This window comes from Gallus gallus, chromosome 13 (genome assembly GCF_016699485.2).
Source record: "Gallus gallus isolate bGalGal1 chromosome 13, bGalGal1.mat.broiler.GRCg7b, whole genome shotgun sequence".
Taxonomy (NCBI): Eukaryota; Metazoa; Chordata; class Aves; order Galliformes; family Phasianidae; genus Gallus; species Gallus gallus.
This window is the reverse complement of record NC_052544.1, coordinates 485748-501359: the sequence shown is the minus strand read 5'-3', so window position 1 is coordinate 501359 and position 15612 is coordinate 485748. Positions and strand designations below refer to the sequence as shown.

At 45.9% G+C, this 15612-nt stretch overlaps 1 protein-coding gene across 5 annotated transcripts in view; it reads right to left on the bottom strand.

The window, feature by feature from the left end:
• Positions 1-15612, bottom strand: part of NRG2 (neuregulin 2) — a 153893-nt gene that overhangs the window by 57671 nt on the left and 80610 nt on the right. For all 5 annotated transcript variants that reach the window (XM_015293545.4, XM_015293544.4, XM_015293546.4 and 2 more), the window contains exon 2: positions 3627-3798. In XM_015293545.4, coding sequence (XP_015149031.1) covers positions 3627-3798 — 172 coding nt within the window. The remainder of the gene's footprint in view (positions 1-3626; positions 3799-15612) is intronic.

The window sequence follows — 15612 nt, the reverse complement described above, 5'->3', positions numbered from 1 at the left end:
GCAAACAAAGGAGATACTCTTTCACACCCCCTCCAATAAAGTGCCATCAGCAGCTAAACCAAATCCCAAGTATCGGGGACTTATAATGACATCGTGAGAGTTAGCAAGAGAGAAGCTCCCCTGGTGATTATAACAACACCGGTGCTCAAGAAGAGTCTTAGCTTTAAGGCATCTGGAATTGCTCTCGCAAGATCCATTGTCAAGTGAGCTTTTTCCTTTGTTTAAAAATGTCAGGCTGAAGACCCCTGCCAGAGTGGTGGTATAGCCTGCTTGGGTTCACTCTGGCTCCCACAAGGCTTCAACAGTTCTCTCTGCCCCTCCTTGTCTCCAGGCTTAATTAGGAAATCATTTATCTTTATTGGCACTCTCTTTCCCCTGCTGCTTTGGCATTATTATTATTTTTTGCCTTCATTCCAGAGCAGTGAGCTGCACAGGGAAGACCACAGCCCCATTCATTGTGGGTGGGGAATAATCTACAGCAGGGAGCTCTACAAGGAAGACCCCAGCAATGAATCTGCCCCAGCTAACATTGCCTCGGGGACTACTATACAGAAACAGGAGAGGAGGGTATCCCTTGGCTCCACTTACAGGCTAACAATAGGGATTCCTGGTGATACTGAAAGTAGGACACTACTCCCAAGGGATGTCATATGGTCAGCCTGTCCCAAACTGAACTGTCAGCCCTCTCCAATCTAACGATACGCCTACTGTATCACCCAGCAATCTCTCTTGGTAAGAAAGCACACAAAGAGAAGAGGCTGTAAGGACAGCAAGCAGCCTACCAGGCTCTCGAACTGCATCCCTCTGATTTCAGTGCACAATCTGCACATTTCAGGATAGAGTCCTGAGTGCACCCTGAAGTTGGGTAGTATCCCTACACCTCAGCAAACAGAAAGTCCCCCAGCTCTCTTCAGAGTTGTCATCTGACCATTTGCCAGGACCGTTCGAAAGTCAAAACTGAACCTTAACTTCTTGGCACCCAGTGGCCTCAATCCATCTCAGGTGCACTCACAGGAAATGCTATCACTTTGGCAGCTCAGAAGGGGTGAGCCAGTCACTATGCTTTACTTTCACTATGGACCGCAGTTCTTTCTGGGTAATTTCTCAAGGTCCCTATCAATTCTGCTTTATTTAAATTGAGCAGGAGATAAAACTCCAGCCAATAATTTCTTCCACCTTAACGAGAAGTTTCCTCTCTGTGCAAGCCAGGCTTGCCCCAGCCTGTTACTAATCACAGATGGAACACACAGTTCAGAAAGGAGGAATCAGAATTGTTCCCCTCCCTCCAGCAAATACCCATTGGAAAAAAAACCAACAGCAACAACAACAAAAACCTCCCTTGTTAGATGGCACCAGAAAGTTTGCTGCTAAGTTTGAAAAACAAGAGGAAAGAGGATTGATGGAAAAGCTGAAGAGTGACATGCAGTTAACTGCTCATCTCCACCTTATAACATATATTTCCCTTATTCTTCAACTCTAGGAAGGGCGGTGGGGTCAGATAAAAACTCTTCAGTTCATCTTTCTAGCTAGAGATGCTGAGGCTCTTTACACATACAGGGAAACTCCATTTTGCAGGGAGCAAAGTGAGGCAAAGAGTGGTAAAGGCATGAGCCATTTCAAGCTGTTATGCTCTTGTCTCCCATCCTAATCTTCCACGTGTTGTCTAAGGACCACAGAGCTGCAGGTGAAGAGTCAAATCCAAAGCTATGCCCACTTCTGCACAGGGTTCACATGGCCAAGGGACACGCTACGGACAACACCTCTTCCAGACAGAGCTTCTTTTTCCTGGCTGCAGCAGACAACTCAATTAGGTCTTTGGATCAAATTTTTAAATAAATGATCACATGCACCTGGGCAGGTGCCACATGGTCTGTGAAGATTCTTGTCTTTTGTGCTTTCCCATGAAAGGCCCTTCCCAGTGTTCAAGTTTAGCCCCTACTCTTAACTGTAAGAAAGAGCAAAGGATTACCTTGAGACCAATCTTATTTCCAAATGGAGCCAGGTATTAATGGAGCTGTGTATTAATCACCATCTAGTAAGTCTTCTTTTCTCAGCTTCACAGTTTGGGAAGCTTCTCCTAACATGCTGACAGTCATGATGCGCACTCATTGGTTCCCTCTGCTGCTCATCTCCATTTGGTACTTAATGGAGAAACACAGATTCCCAAGGACTCCTTTGATCCTCAAACTGCATCAGCACAGAGCAATTTTTAATGCACTCTTCTGCATGCACTCAAGTCCAGAAGGAGGAAGGTCCAACACCATCACCACCCTGCTCTCTATTTTCAGGCACTGAGAGCTAGCAGAGCTAGCAAACCCACTGCTGCCTGCTGCACAAGGGACAAAAAACACCACATCAGAGCAGTCTCAGCCCAATGGCTGCTGTTGGGTCTGGCCTCTGTGCTGTCCAGCTCCTGGTCTGAGATGGAAGCAGATGAGCAGGGACACCTCAGGGCTCAGACCTTTGCTGCCAAGGGAGACCCAGGTGCTGGCAGAGCCAGGTGCTCAGCTTTCTTTAAGATGTTTATCCTCGGGCTTATTATGCCAGCAGGAAGCACTTCTGACACGCACATGGCTTTGGCCTGTCACCGGCAGGCTGCAAGCCAACATGCTGCCATGGAAACTAGGAAATGCCAAGTTATGACTTGACAGCTGTGTTTTGAGGAAAGGTTGTTCTTCCCCGTTGGTGTCCCTGATCCAGGGACAGTGTGGGTGCTGCTGTGGGTGGGATGCCATCCTGTCACTGCTCTACACCGGACATCTGGGACGTGCCTTTAAAATCAAAGCTAACAGGATTGCAGTGAAATGAGAGCAATTGACAATGACCCATTTGAGCACTTGAAGAATTTCTAATTATAAAAGCAAATACTCTGTCAACTGCGTGATGAGAATAGATGAGCTATTTTTCACACACTGAGGCATAACATATGTTGGCATAAAATTAGTTTTAACATTTCCAAGGGATCAGGCAGTTGCAAGCTGACTTTGTTGCTGGCTAGGTCAGAATATATGAATGTAAGCACGGTCACAATTACAGAATAACTTTAGGATATATCATATGTAAATATTTGGCCTTGAAAAAAAAAACAACAACATGGATTGATTTAAATGAAAGTGCAGTGGAAGCCCTTTTTCCCTGGTTCACAGAATCACGGAATCATTAAGGTTGGAAAAAGCAGAGTCTGAGATCATCTAGTCCAACCCCAGCCCATCCCCACTGTGGTTCCTGTCCCTGCAGCTGTCTCCCACCCCTTGATTACCTGTTGGATTTTGCAGCATTACCCCAGAAGAAACTACCAAGAAAAATAATGAACGTAGATCCTTGGCTTGACATATAAGGTAAATGGACGTTTCAGTTACAACCCGCAGTGGGGCCTAGCCACAGAGCTGCCTGGAGAGGCACTGGTTTCCCAATACAACCATCTTTCTCGGCCAGTTTTGGACGTGATGATCCATTAAACCGCCCAGCCCTGACATGCCTGCCCATCTGACCCAGCTCCCCTGCCCATTTTGCATTTGCCTGGGAGCTCAGCACCACTCAGAGCAAGCTGGGAAGTTTGCAGGGCTGCTCCCCAAGACCCAAACTCAGTGTTAGTTAGAGGCATGGCAGCTCCATGGCATACTTACTTCCCATTCCCATACTTGATCCGGATGTCTTTGCTCTTCTTCAGCTCTTTGCCATCTTTAAACCATTTGTAGGATGGCTGAGGGTTGCCAGCAGTCGCTTCACATTTCAGTGAGATCTTTTCACCAACGTGAACGTTTGGGCTTTTCAGTTTCTTCAGTTTGGGAGGGACAGCTACAAAAAGAGAAACGAGACAGTGTGAAACTCATCTTTGTCAGAGGCACATGGGTGATGCCAGCTCACCCAGAACCCATCCAAAATATGTATACTGTCCCCACTGCTGCACGAAGGTTTCACTGCCCCCAGCTTTCACTGGGGCTCACAAATGCTGGCTGGCACGAGGTGCCCAGCACACAGCTCCCTCCTCGCTCAGCTCCACATGGCCAGACTTGATGGCACTGCAGCTGCCCACAAGCAGGCAGCCCCACACGCTTCCTTGCTCTCCCCCCCAGGACTGTCCAGATGCAGGATGCAGAAGCTCAAGCTCTTCAGATACTGTTTTTCCCTGCATCCTGCCCTTGCTGACAACAATTACCAACACCTCTGTGATCACTGCCACTGCAACACGTGTTGCCCATCCTACTGAACCATCCCCAGGGAAAGCCGCCAAGATGGACAGCCATTCAACATGACAGCATCACCAGCAAAAGCAACAGCCACCAGGAAGGGTGGCATGAAAACCTACACATGTAAAGAACAAGAAGGGAGGGACAGCACTTCCCTGGGTCACAGATAGAAAGGTGGAAGAATAAAACCATTTGAAAAAGTATTTGGACTTGTAGTGTCAGGTTGGTTGGACTGAAGGTGGGCTCTGAATGTGAGCTTTTATGCATGTTTAAGAAAGGGGATTTTACCACGTACCTGGACCATCAGGCAGGAGAGGGATTGTGAGAGAGAGAGACAGATGTTCCTTATCAATCTCTGCCAGACTTTATATTATACCTGACATGTGTGGACTAGAAGACTTGCAATTTTTCTTTCTCCTTTTTCATTTTTCGATCTAACCTTTAAAAAGTAAACAGCAAGTTCCTAGTTTTGACTTAAGAATATTGCCAACAATGGTCTCCTCTTGTCTAAGACATGTCAGAGATCAAGTGTTTCCTGACTTATGTCCATGAGTTTTCTTTTAGCTGCCTACTGCAGCAGATTTTGTGATATGGGACAACAACAAAGGGAGGAGCAATCTGATGGGTTTCATTAGAGAGATCACTACTTTGTAATCTCTGTGTCTCTTCTCACTATATCAGGGGTGTAAAGGAGGCATGTTTAGCTCACCAAGGGCAAATGAATGAGCCACACCACATAGTTTTCTCTCCTGTTATTTCTGCACACCCAAGCCTGCTGCAGTCTCCCTAGAAATCTGTGCCAGAGGAAGAAGGATGGGGAGGGCTGCATGTGTTAGCGGGACAGAAACAGCAGAAGAGAAATGCTGGAAACAGCTACAGGCATTTGCTTTAGGCCGAACACAGGTCCTGCACCACTTCCCAGGCCACTGTGCTTTGGTACAGAGAAAGAGACTTCTAAAACAAATCTCAGCTTTCCTCACATTTCAGAACTTCTGTGAAACTCCGGAGTGCTGTGGGTTTTGCCAAGCCAATATCCCTGATCCTTGCCTGGAAACAGGTCACCGAAAAGAACAGGAAGGCAATGAATGGAGAAGAGAGCTTGTCTCTTCTCAGAACACTATGCACAGAGAATCAGGAAGGTAAACAGGACCTTGTTTTTATAGGGGTCATTTTGGGGAATAGAGAAATAGGCTGTCAAATATTTATTCTGTCTGAACGTGTGTGTCAGTTGGCTGCTATTGTACACTGAGGTCACCGTGTTCCATGCCAACTCCATACACGTGCTTTAAATACTGGTAAGGTCCCGACCTTGGCACTGGTGCATCTGCATCAGATTAGTTCCAGGCTGGCGGTCTGCAGCGCTATGAAGCAGGCAGCATGGTCTGGGAGTGATGGGCCAACCGTGACCTTCTCCAGAGAAAATGCTGGCAAGAGCAGTACAAAGCCCCAAAACCCAGAGACCACTGAAGGATGAGGCTAAGGAAGAACAAGAAACCTTCCAAGATATCTATTTCTCAGTTCCTTCCCACCTGTGTGCAACACATCTCATCCAAACCATTGCAGGGCTCTCTTGCACTTTCTGCTCTCGGCCACCGGTGATAACTTGCACGACATTCCCCAACAGGCAGGCCCACAGAGAAGCAGAAATCTTCACTTACAGCCATTAGCTGATGATGATCCTGCTGAATGCCAGCCCAAGAGCTTCCCCTACCTTTTGTTCTTATGGTTTAAACTGCAGCCCTTCCTCCTAACCTGAACTGCTCCAACTTTGGCTTACTGCCAACGGATCTTTCTCTGGTAAATTTGAATCCCAGAAACCTCTTCCCTTTTTAGGTACGTGTAAACTGTGAATCAATCACCTTTCAACCTCCTCCACCAGTAAACTAAAGTAGCTTGAGAGACTAAGGCAGCACACTAGTACTGGAGTATGTCACAGAACGTTTTAAATTTCGGTTCTCTTCCAGCTTTAGCATCTAGCCATTTCCTCTCTCTGCCCCATCAAACCACAGAGTTGAAGCTCACAAAGTACTGAGCTTGGTTCAAACCGATGTGAGGATTAAAAGCGCCCCTTTTCTCAGTGCTCTGAGCATTTTGGGTCAGTTCGCCCAAGTTCAAACACATTGGAAAAAACGAGTCAAGACAACATGCTATGCCTGGCAGTCTCAGCAATATTCCAAGGGAGGTGCAGGTCCACTTACCCCACGTTTCCCCCAGTTGCCTGCTTCCCAGACCTCTCTGCACAGGTTACTGCTGCTCCAAAGCAGCCACTGCCAATTCTGGCAGGCTCAGAACACTGAATCAGGTCCATGCCCTTCAACACCTCAGCATCTGAATCTCACAGTTCTGCTCTGCCGCTTCCTGATCTCCTCCACACTCAGGTTAGCAGTGCATGCCACACAGTCACCACTGCTACTGGGTTCATGAAAAGGAGGAAGGGGTTTGTGATTTTTCTTGTTCAACTGTAGTTACAGGTAGCTTTGGGAAAACATTGAGGATCCATATCCCTGGCCACCCTGCAATCCAGTCAACCCCTTGGGTAGAGACCCAAATTCAAGTGTCTTCTCTGTGGAGAAGGGTACCCATGCCAAGGGTATGGTGTGCTGCAGGAAGGAAGCTTTAATTATGGTAGGGCCAGGAATAACAACAAATACAGATTTTTGATGGGTTTTGCTCACTCCAAAGTCAGATGAAACCAAAATAAGCATTAAATCCCTGCCTGTGCTATCATGTAGGTCATAGGAACTAATTAACCCTAAAAGTTGCAAGGACCCACATCAACAAATGCACACCATTCCTCAACCTATTTCTACAGAAATGTTCCATTAAGAGGCCATTCCAGGAGACATTTGCCTGCTGACCGCAGTCCTGGAGCTTACTGCTCCAGGAGAGGAGAGGGTTACAAAAGTCTAAAACTTGAATCCTAAATTGCACCACACGAGTTGCTTGAACACTCGCCTTACAAGGGCTTATATCTTTACACTGCTTTAACTAATTCACTTTTGATTACATGTGATACTACATTTAAGTACCTTGATGATAACAACACCTCTTTCACTCCTGGTACCTGGCGTATGCCTGAAAGCACCTTTAGAGACTGAACTCAAAACATAATTAATCATAAATGGGCAGAGTGCCTGAAAAGACTCCAACAATGGAACACTAACAAACCACATCCCACCCACAAAGCATCCTATATAAACAACCCTTCGGCAGCATGAAGCAGAAGCAATTAGTCCCAGGAAAGGTGCTCAAAGAATTCTTTCAGAGCCAGCAATGCTAGCTGCAGCCACTGCTTCAGGAGTTGCATCGTGCTCACTGTGGGAGCCGGGCAATCTACAGACACATCTGGGATCTCCAGGTAATAGACATCATGAGTAGATGTGACTTGTCCTCCTGTCCTCCTCCAGAGAGTGAAGTGCCAACCACTGGAGTCTTCCCAAGACGTGGGCCCCAGGACTGCCCTTCCATGCAGGTGTCAGGGCTTCCACCTTCTCGGTTACTGTGCTGAGGTGGAGAAGCTGCAGGTCCAGCAATTTCTCCAAGGGTCTGCACTCAGTTCTCAACAGGGAAATCCGAAAGGATGCTATAGGCACAGTCAAGGCTTCCAAGTTACTTGCCATTGAGAGATAAGATCTGGAAGTATGACACCAGTCTAAACCCTGCCTCAGAGATTGCTGTTCCCCGAGGTCCTTCTGGAGAGCCACCATCACTTCGTGGTTCAAAGTCCTGGTCTCAGGAGTACAGGCTTTCCCCTTTAGTAGGGCACCTCATATGGGACAGTGTCAATGTTCTCCCAGATGGAAAATTTCAGAATTCATCCTCCCATGGGAAATTATTTGCAGCCTCAAATCACTCCAAATTGAATTACAGAAACTTTTGCAAAGATGGCATTCCTTGCCAAACAGAAACCTTCCATTTCTATTATCATTTCTACAAGGTGTGACCCTGGCACAACGGTTCACCATGCATGTCTGAAGACCAGAACGGTGTTTGGTGGGTCAGAGCCCCCATGCTGGGTGAATACACTGGGCTAATACATCTTCCTGACTGCTTCTGACTTCTGACTGCCCAGCTGCTTCTGGTGTTTGCTGTGTCTACTGCTTTTATCAAAGGTGATGTTCCTTTGGTCCGTATCTGATCTAACCTTCATTTGACAAGGAGACAAAACTGAATCTCACTAGCAACAGCTCCTGTCCACATTGACACTATGACTGCTTAAACACTGGCACCAAATTCTCCTTGTCAAACAGGGCCCTGCTCTGAAGGAACCTCCCTCCATCCAGAAAGAACGGAAACATGAAGTCCGCATGAAAACAAAACAAAACAAAACAAACCAGAACCACAACAGCTTAATGCTGCAGAAGTCTGCCCTGTCAGATACATGAGTGGTAGCAAAATCACCTGGTCAGCACAACCTCCACAAGTCAGCTCACAGTCCAGAGCTAGTTCAAGGGAACCCCCGCGTGCCACTGACACAACATCTCCTTCCACTCTCTGCTGCTACCTGCCAGTGGGTAATTACAGGCTTTGCATCAGGAATATAAAACATAACAGTGTCTGTAACACGCCTTCAGCTTGAGGCAATTTGTATTTCCAGTTTATGCAAGAAGGATGGTCAGAACTTCTCACAGCAATTAATGTAACTGCCTTCGCACACTGCAGCAGCTTACTGGGACCTCTGCAGCCCTGGGCAGGGGTGCATACCACATAAACAACAGCTTACATTTCTGAGGAGCAACATTATGCTGTAGCCACTATTAGGCCTTTTAATTAACACACAGTTGAGTTTCTCTTTCACCAGGTGCATGACAGTTGGGACTCCACTGCGGCACACAACATGAGATGGCATGGTTCACTTTGGGCACTTACACCTTGCCTTCACTGTCCATGGGTCTATCAGTGTTGTAACTGCAAAGACACAGCGTCCAGCCAGGGTTGATAAACCAAAGCTCTCCAAGGACATGGTTTCTACCACATACCATGCTGCTGTGCCCCTTCCATAGAGGTATGCCAGCAGAAGTCAGGGACATACCTTTATGTTCTGGGAAATAGTCCCACTGACAACTGGAGATGCTAGACAAGGCAATGCATGCGCAGTTTGCCTGCGTCCTAGAGGCTCTACTGAGGGCATCCAGCCAGCTGACTGACAGGGAATAGACGCTGATGTGGAGAGAACCCAAATGACTGAAAGTGTGAATATGATGAAATGACTGAACGCTGCAGAGTTGGTGTGGGAATGAAGCTTGGAAACCTTGCTGGAGTCAGAACAGCTGCATTATTCCTCCCTGAGTGCCCCACAGCAGCCCTAGCATACAAGCTTTTTCCCTTAACTAGGTTCCCCTAGTGCTCTGTGTCTCAAGGACAACTGGCTATAACGCCAATATGCAGCACCACATACATTTCAAACTGTGAGTTAGAACAATCAGTATTTTATGACCATTCTTATCAGCCAAGGAACATTGACTAGAAAGTTACAAGAGGGCTTGCTGGCTTAGGTTCATTCTCTATAGAATCCCACTGGCAGCTCAAACCACAGGGAAGCATGCCACAGAGCCAGTAAGTTCACTTTCCTCTTACAAATTCTGGTTCCATTTACATATACGAGCAAATGATAAATCTCTCTTCCTCCACCTTTTCTCACACTTTATATTCAGTCATTCTTCTTCCAAGTGAAAGTTTTGAAATTGGTGCATGAATTGGCCCTGAATCTTCAAATGAAATCTCAGCTTCATTGAAATTAATGAGCATCTGGTCACTGGGCAAGGGTGTATTCCCAATAGCCAGACTGTTCACCCAACTCGCACAGGCAATGAGGGTGTGCTTTCACCATGCAGTGGTCAGAAGCGATGGAGGTGCACATGCACACACTCACTCAAACGCTTACCTGAATAGTGCAGCAGCTACAAGGAATGCATGTACAAACATCCAGTACTAAAATCCAGGGCTGAGTGCTTGGATTTGCCAAACCTAGTACTCTACGAACACTTGCTGGTTTGCAAACAATGTAATTGGAGTAGAATTGCTATTGTGTGTGTTTGTTTTGAATATTTTTGGCCAGGAAGTTGTCCTGGAGGTATAGTTGAGCATAAGTGGTCTGATGGAAAAATGTCATTCATTCTGTTCCTATTAAAACCAAAAACAATAGCCACACAAAGACATCAGCGACAATTTCAGCTCTTCATGCCTCTAACAATGTGTTTTCAACCCTAAAGGCAACATCTTGTTTGTACCCAATTGATTCTGGGATCATATTTTATATAATCAAATATATCGTTAAACAAAGATATGTTTTATGAACTGCTCGATTTCCAGATGACCTTAGAAACTGCAATTCATAAAATATAGCTTTATCTCTATCTTCTAGATCAGCTTGAAAAATGGCCCACCCATACTCTGCGGACCTCCAGTCAAGACCTAGCAAACAAACAAATTATCCAAAGCATCTGAAACTTTTAAAATATGTTAACTCTTTGTTTCTGCCATTGAATAATAAGCATAAACTCTTTGCCTTGGTACCCTGGAAAGGACCTGGGTGGTGTCCATCATCTTTCAGTCACCAAAGGAAAGTGTAATGCTCATCCCAGGAAACAAAACAATCTAATTTAGCAAAAAATCCCAACCATTTAATTAAATGGTTGCCATGAAATCTGTACATGAAACCATATATATCTCCCTTAGAGTAAAAGCATAGCTGAGGACTGAGTTTCGGGTTACAGGGAAGGATGTGCTGATCTAAAATGGCCATTAGCAGAATGTCATCCGTATTAGAAAAGGACAAAAAAATATATTATTTGGTGTTTTACAATGCTAACAGCCACAAAAGTGCTTCTTCAAAGCATGGGAAAGACCAAAAAAACCCAACAGCCTTTAGCAAAGTGAAACCCTTTTAACAGAGATTATCTGCACCACCTGGGCTCCACCAATGAGAAGAGGACAGAAGACACACCATCGTGGACCTGTGGTAGCCCTGCAGCTAAACTTGCAACAGCAAGAGCACAGAACATCCCCAGATGCCACCACCAATTCCTTCAGTTAAACCAGCAAGAAGGGCCACTACAAGCACATAAACACAGATGCATTTCCAAGTGAGGCAGAAAGTTTACAAACAACTGCATTTTTTTCTGCCCTTTCTCTCTGGATAGTCCAGTCTTGTGCCCATCACATTTAGATGTCTAAGTGAAAGACCAAGGATGCATTATTAGCTTTAGGTAGCACAGCTCACCTGGACACCTTTTTCATCCCTTCTCAGTATCTTACACTAATGGAGAATGAGGGTCCCAGAAGTGTTAAATTATTGAGACAGGAAGTGTGAGGTCAGGAGGACCACACAGCACCACCTGCTGCACCTCACTGCGGGGGAACTGTTCAAATCCCCCCTCACCAGCATTGCCCCAGCACAGACCCTGCCTTCTGTGCAGGGCACAAGTCCGTTCTAATGAGCATTATCAAACATGTTTAACATGTGCACAGGAGCAGATCCCAAAACTCAGGACCAATTACAACGACGCTGACGCAGGTCAGGCAGTAGTAAAAGTCAGATGGAACACCCCAGCATACAATGATTTCTGGATATTTCAAACTCCCACTTAAATCCTGGACCAGGGAACATCCCAGAGATTCATACAAGACCAGACGGGAATGCTGCACCTTCAGAGAACAGTACAATTACCTTAATGACTGGACAAGATAAATTCCATTAGCCGTTTCTAACATAGGGGTGGGGGAAACTTCTAACCTTAAACCTATGAAGTTATATTCACCACCATTCCGTGACAAAAGCCAACCACTTGCTGTCTCAATTACAAATATTTTTTTTCCATGTCTCTCCTTACTTTGAAAGTTCACCATTGTCTCTGGTAGGGTTTTAACAAATCCACCAGAGGGTATTTCCAAAACAGAAAGCTGTGTTTTTATCGGGATCTCCCCACAACTCCAGGGCTCATAATAAAGTCTTGTTTGTTCCCTGTACTCTTATATTAGAAAGATGAAAAGTTTTTCTATTAGTTTAAGAAACGCTTTAAAGCATTGGTACCAAGAGAACCTCAGACAGTAACCACAGGTCTGTTTTTCATCCAAATGCAGGAGAAGGAACAAAGATCATCCCTGAGACAGCATTTCCGAGACAGACAGATAACTACGTGTCCAAATCCCACCAAATGCGGATGGAATTACCGCTCTGTACTATAAAACTCTCCTATTGCCCAGGACGCCGTGGGTCACTGCCATTGCTAGAGCAGGAGCCTGTGCCAGGCCAAGTTCTGCTCTCTTCCCATGCATCGACCTCTCTGTTGCAGCCAGCGGCACCATGTGCAGCAGAGATCCTGACACACAGCACAGGGCTGGTCCTGCTCTGTGCCTGCAGCACCGCACACTCGCCGGGCTGGGGAGCGACCGAGCCCTGCGGAGAGGGGCCACCCTCCTCCGTGGGCTGCAGTTGTAAATTCCACTTGGGACTTTGGGCACTGCCCAGTGGAGACACTAACACAGCGTGTCTCCTGCCTTGTCCAGAGTGCGGCTTCCCAGCATTGTTCTGAATAGCTCTGGACCCCCACTGAAGCACAGCAATGGGTGGCTTCCACTGAAATGTCCCCCAATCGGGCTGATTTACAGCTGTCAGGAGTCTCAAGGATGTCAGCTCTTCCTGATTAATTTTTTTATCCTTATTTTCCCTCTTTTTATATTTGAATATTGCTTATTGCAATACTCTTCAGAACTATTCTCTGGAAAGCCATGCTGGCTAATTTTTGGCTTGTAAATTGCTCATGAGCAGTTTGTGGCTTGTGTTTAAAAAAAAAAATCAAGCAACTCTGACTCATTTTGGTTGGATAAAGAGATTTTGCGGCCTCCATCAATTCTAGTCCTTGACAGCAGTGACAGAGTTCTTATTATCACAAACATACAGTTGCAATTTTAAAATTTGCTTCCTGTGACTCTTCGTTAAAATTTAATCAACAGTTTCTGCTTCCACAAACATTTCTGGCAGAAAGTCAATTTTATAGAATATTAATGGACAATAAATAGGTAAAACAAATTTGAGCATCTGATGTGAGCAAATTTTTGCTGGTTGTCAGCTACTGCGTTGAAGGATGTGGAGAAAAATAACAAAGCAAGGGGTGACACAAATCTTTCTCTAGGAGGTATTGCTGAGTAAAAGCAAACAAAAACAAGGACCGATGATGCAGCAAGACGCAGGTAAACAGAAGACAATAGGTAATGTGATGGTGGCCTTGGCAGAAAGCTTTATGAGTACAGAATGGATAGGGATTTACTGGACTCGCTTTACACCTAGCTGTAGATCATAAGCAGTGAACTTTCGCCAAACTTGCCAAGTGATCCTGCATAACACAAACATCGTAAGGTGAAAACCAGAATACTGAACAAAAGATGGTTGTTGAGCAAAAAGTTATTAATAGTGCTGGGTTTTATCCCAGAAATATTGCGTAAAGTAGGACAATTCACATCCCTTCTCTGTGCTGCCATTTCCTCTCTCAAAGATCCCACTTAATATATTTGGGGCAGGGACTGTCTCTTGCTATGACTCTGTGCTGTGAATAGTACAAGGGGAACAATGCTGCAGTTGGGACCTCTGGATGCCACCACAAACACCAATTATAAGCAGCAGTGACAACAAGTGGAAGAAGTTTGGGATCCAAGGAAGACCTAAGAAAAGACAGGGCACAATGTGGAATTCATCATGTATTATAAACATGGATGGTTCTCATCTCTATACAAAAGCGACAGGGGAAATCAAGGAAGCAGCTGAGCTGGACAATATAGAAGACTCTCTGCCCAGACACTCCAGCTTAAGCAAAACTCCTCTAGATCTGCTTCTTCCCTTCTGCACTCTGACTGCTTCTTCCTTTCACCACCTCCCCAAGCTATTCTTGAATATCACCTTTAATAGCAGAGGAGTGCAATCACCTAGAAGCCCCAGAAGGGGATGTTCAGGGAGCTGAAAAGCAATATAGGAAAACCTGATGGGAAGAGTGGGATCTTTTCTGCTGGGAACATTTTTGTAGGAAATTGCCAATCTAAATGGCCTGTGCAAGCAACTTTTTGATAAACATGTAAGAGGTGCAGTGCTGCTGAGGAACTGTCCTGGAAAGGCCTGGGTGGACGTTTACCATCTTCAGCATCCACAGAACCGATCTCCAAAAGCCCAAAGACAGGGTTCAGGTGGACAACAAATCACAGGGTTGGAAGAGCCAGCCTGGAAGAAACCTGTAGAAGTTGAGTAGTCCACATCCCTGCCATGAGGAAGGATCAGCTCTACGACATCCATTCAACCCACCAGGATCCAGACACATGGACAGTCTGGCGCTACTCATCTACACTGCACCTCGCAGAGTGTACCAGGCTGACCTCAAGCGTCCCATCCTGACAGCCTCTCCAAAAGGCAATACTAGGTCCCCTTTGGGAGTAGGCCCACAGCCCCTGAAAGAAAGTCTGTCAGCACAAGGGTGTGCTAACTGGCAGGTGGAGAACACAGCCATGATATCATTATTGTGACCAGGGAAGCTATTTTGGTCCTCACATGCAAAATAGATGTTTTACTGACTCCTAAAGATGTAGTCCAACTCTTTGTCTTTCAGTCCTTTACACTTCTTTCTGTCTTCTACTTGTCCATGCCAGCTACCACTAATCACAGGCAATTTAACTAGAATCATTCATTTTTGCTCTTCCAATCCCAATTCACCTCAGCTGTGAGATGCATGATTTGCTTTTTTCCTTCCTTTGCAAAATCAATGACCTTGAAAACCTTCAGCAGTGCTCTGAAGGCCCAGCTTCACTCTCCTTTCATTTCTGTAAAGACTGATCACCTCCCACACCTCACTGAAGCACTCCAAGCATCTTTGCTCTTGTGAAATTAAGACCTTGCACCAGATTTGACTGAAAATCACATTGGTCTCCTGCAGCAAGCAAAGGCCAAGAGAAGTGCTTGTGGCTGGGAAAACTGGCACTGGCTGTGGAGGGCACTAAGGGAGAGGCTGGATGGGGCAGTGTGACCAAGAAGGTGAGAGCTTGCTGCTCTTTTTTTCTCTTTGCTGTTTCTTCTTTTGGTGGTCCCTTCAGTCTCATTAACCCGTGCAATGAGGGGCAAGCCTAGCCTTGTGTGCTTGGCATGAGCACAGCCCAGGGCTATTCACTTCCTTATTATCTTGCCCAGAGCCCACATGCCCCTGCACACTGCTGATGAACAGCAAACTCATCCCTTACATTCTGCCTCTCCTACAAAAGCCAGACCCAGAAAGGAATCATGATCCTACTGCAAAACAGCTTCTTCATGGGCCACAGAGCAAAGAAGTGCAGGCAAGAGGGATGGGAGTGTCAGGCCTGCACCACAGGGCACAAAAAAACTGTTTGTTTTACTGAGTTGTGTTCATCTGTGAACAGACTCATAGCCTCCATACGGCTACAACCA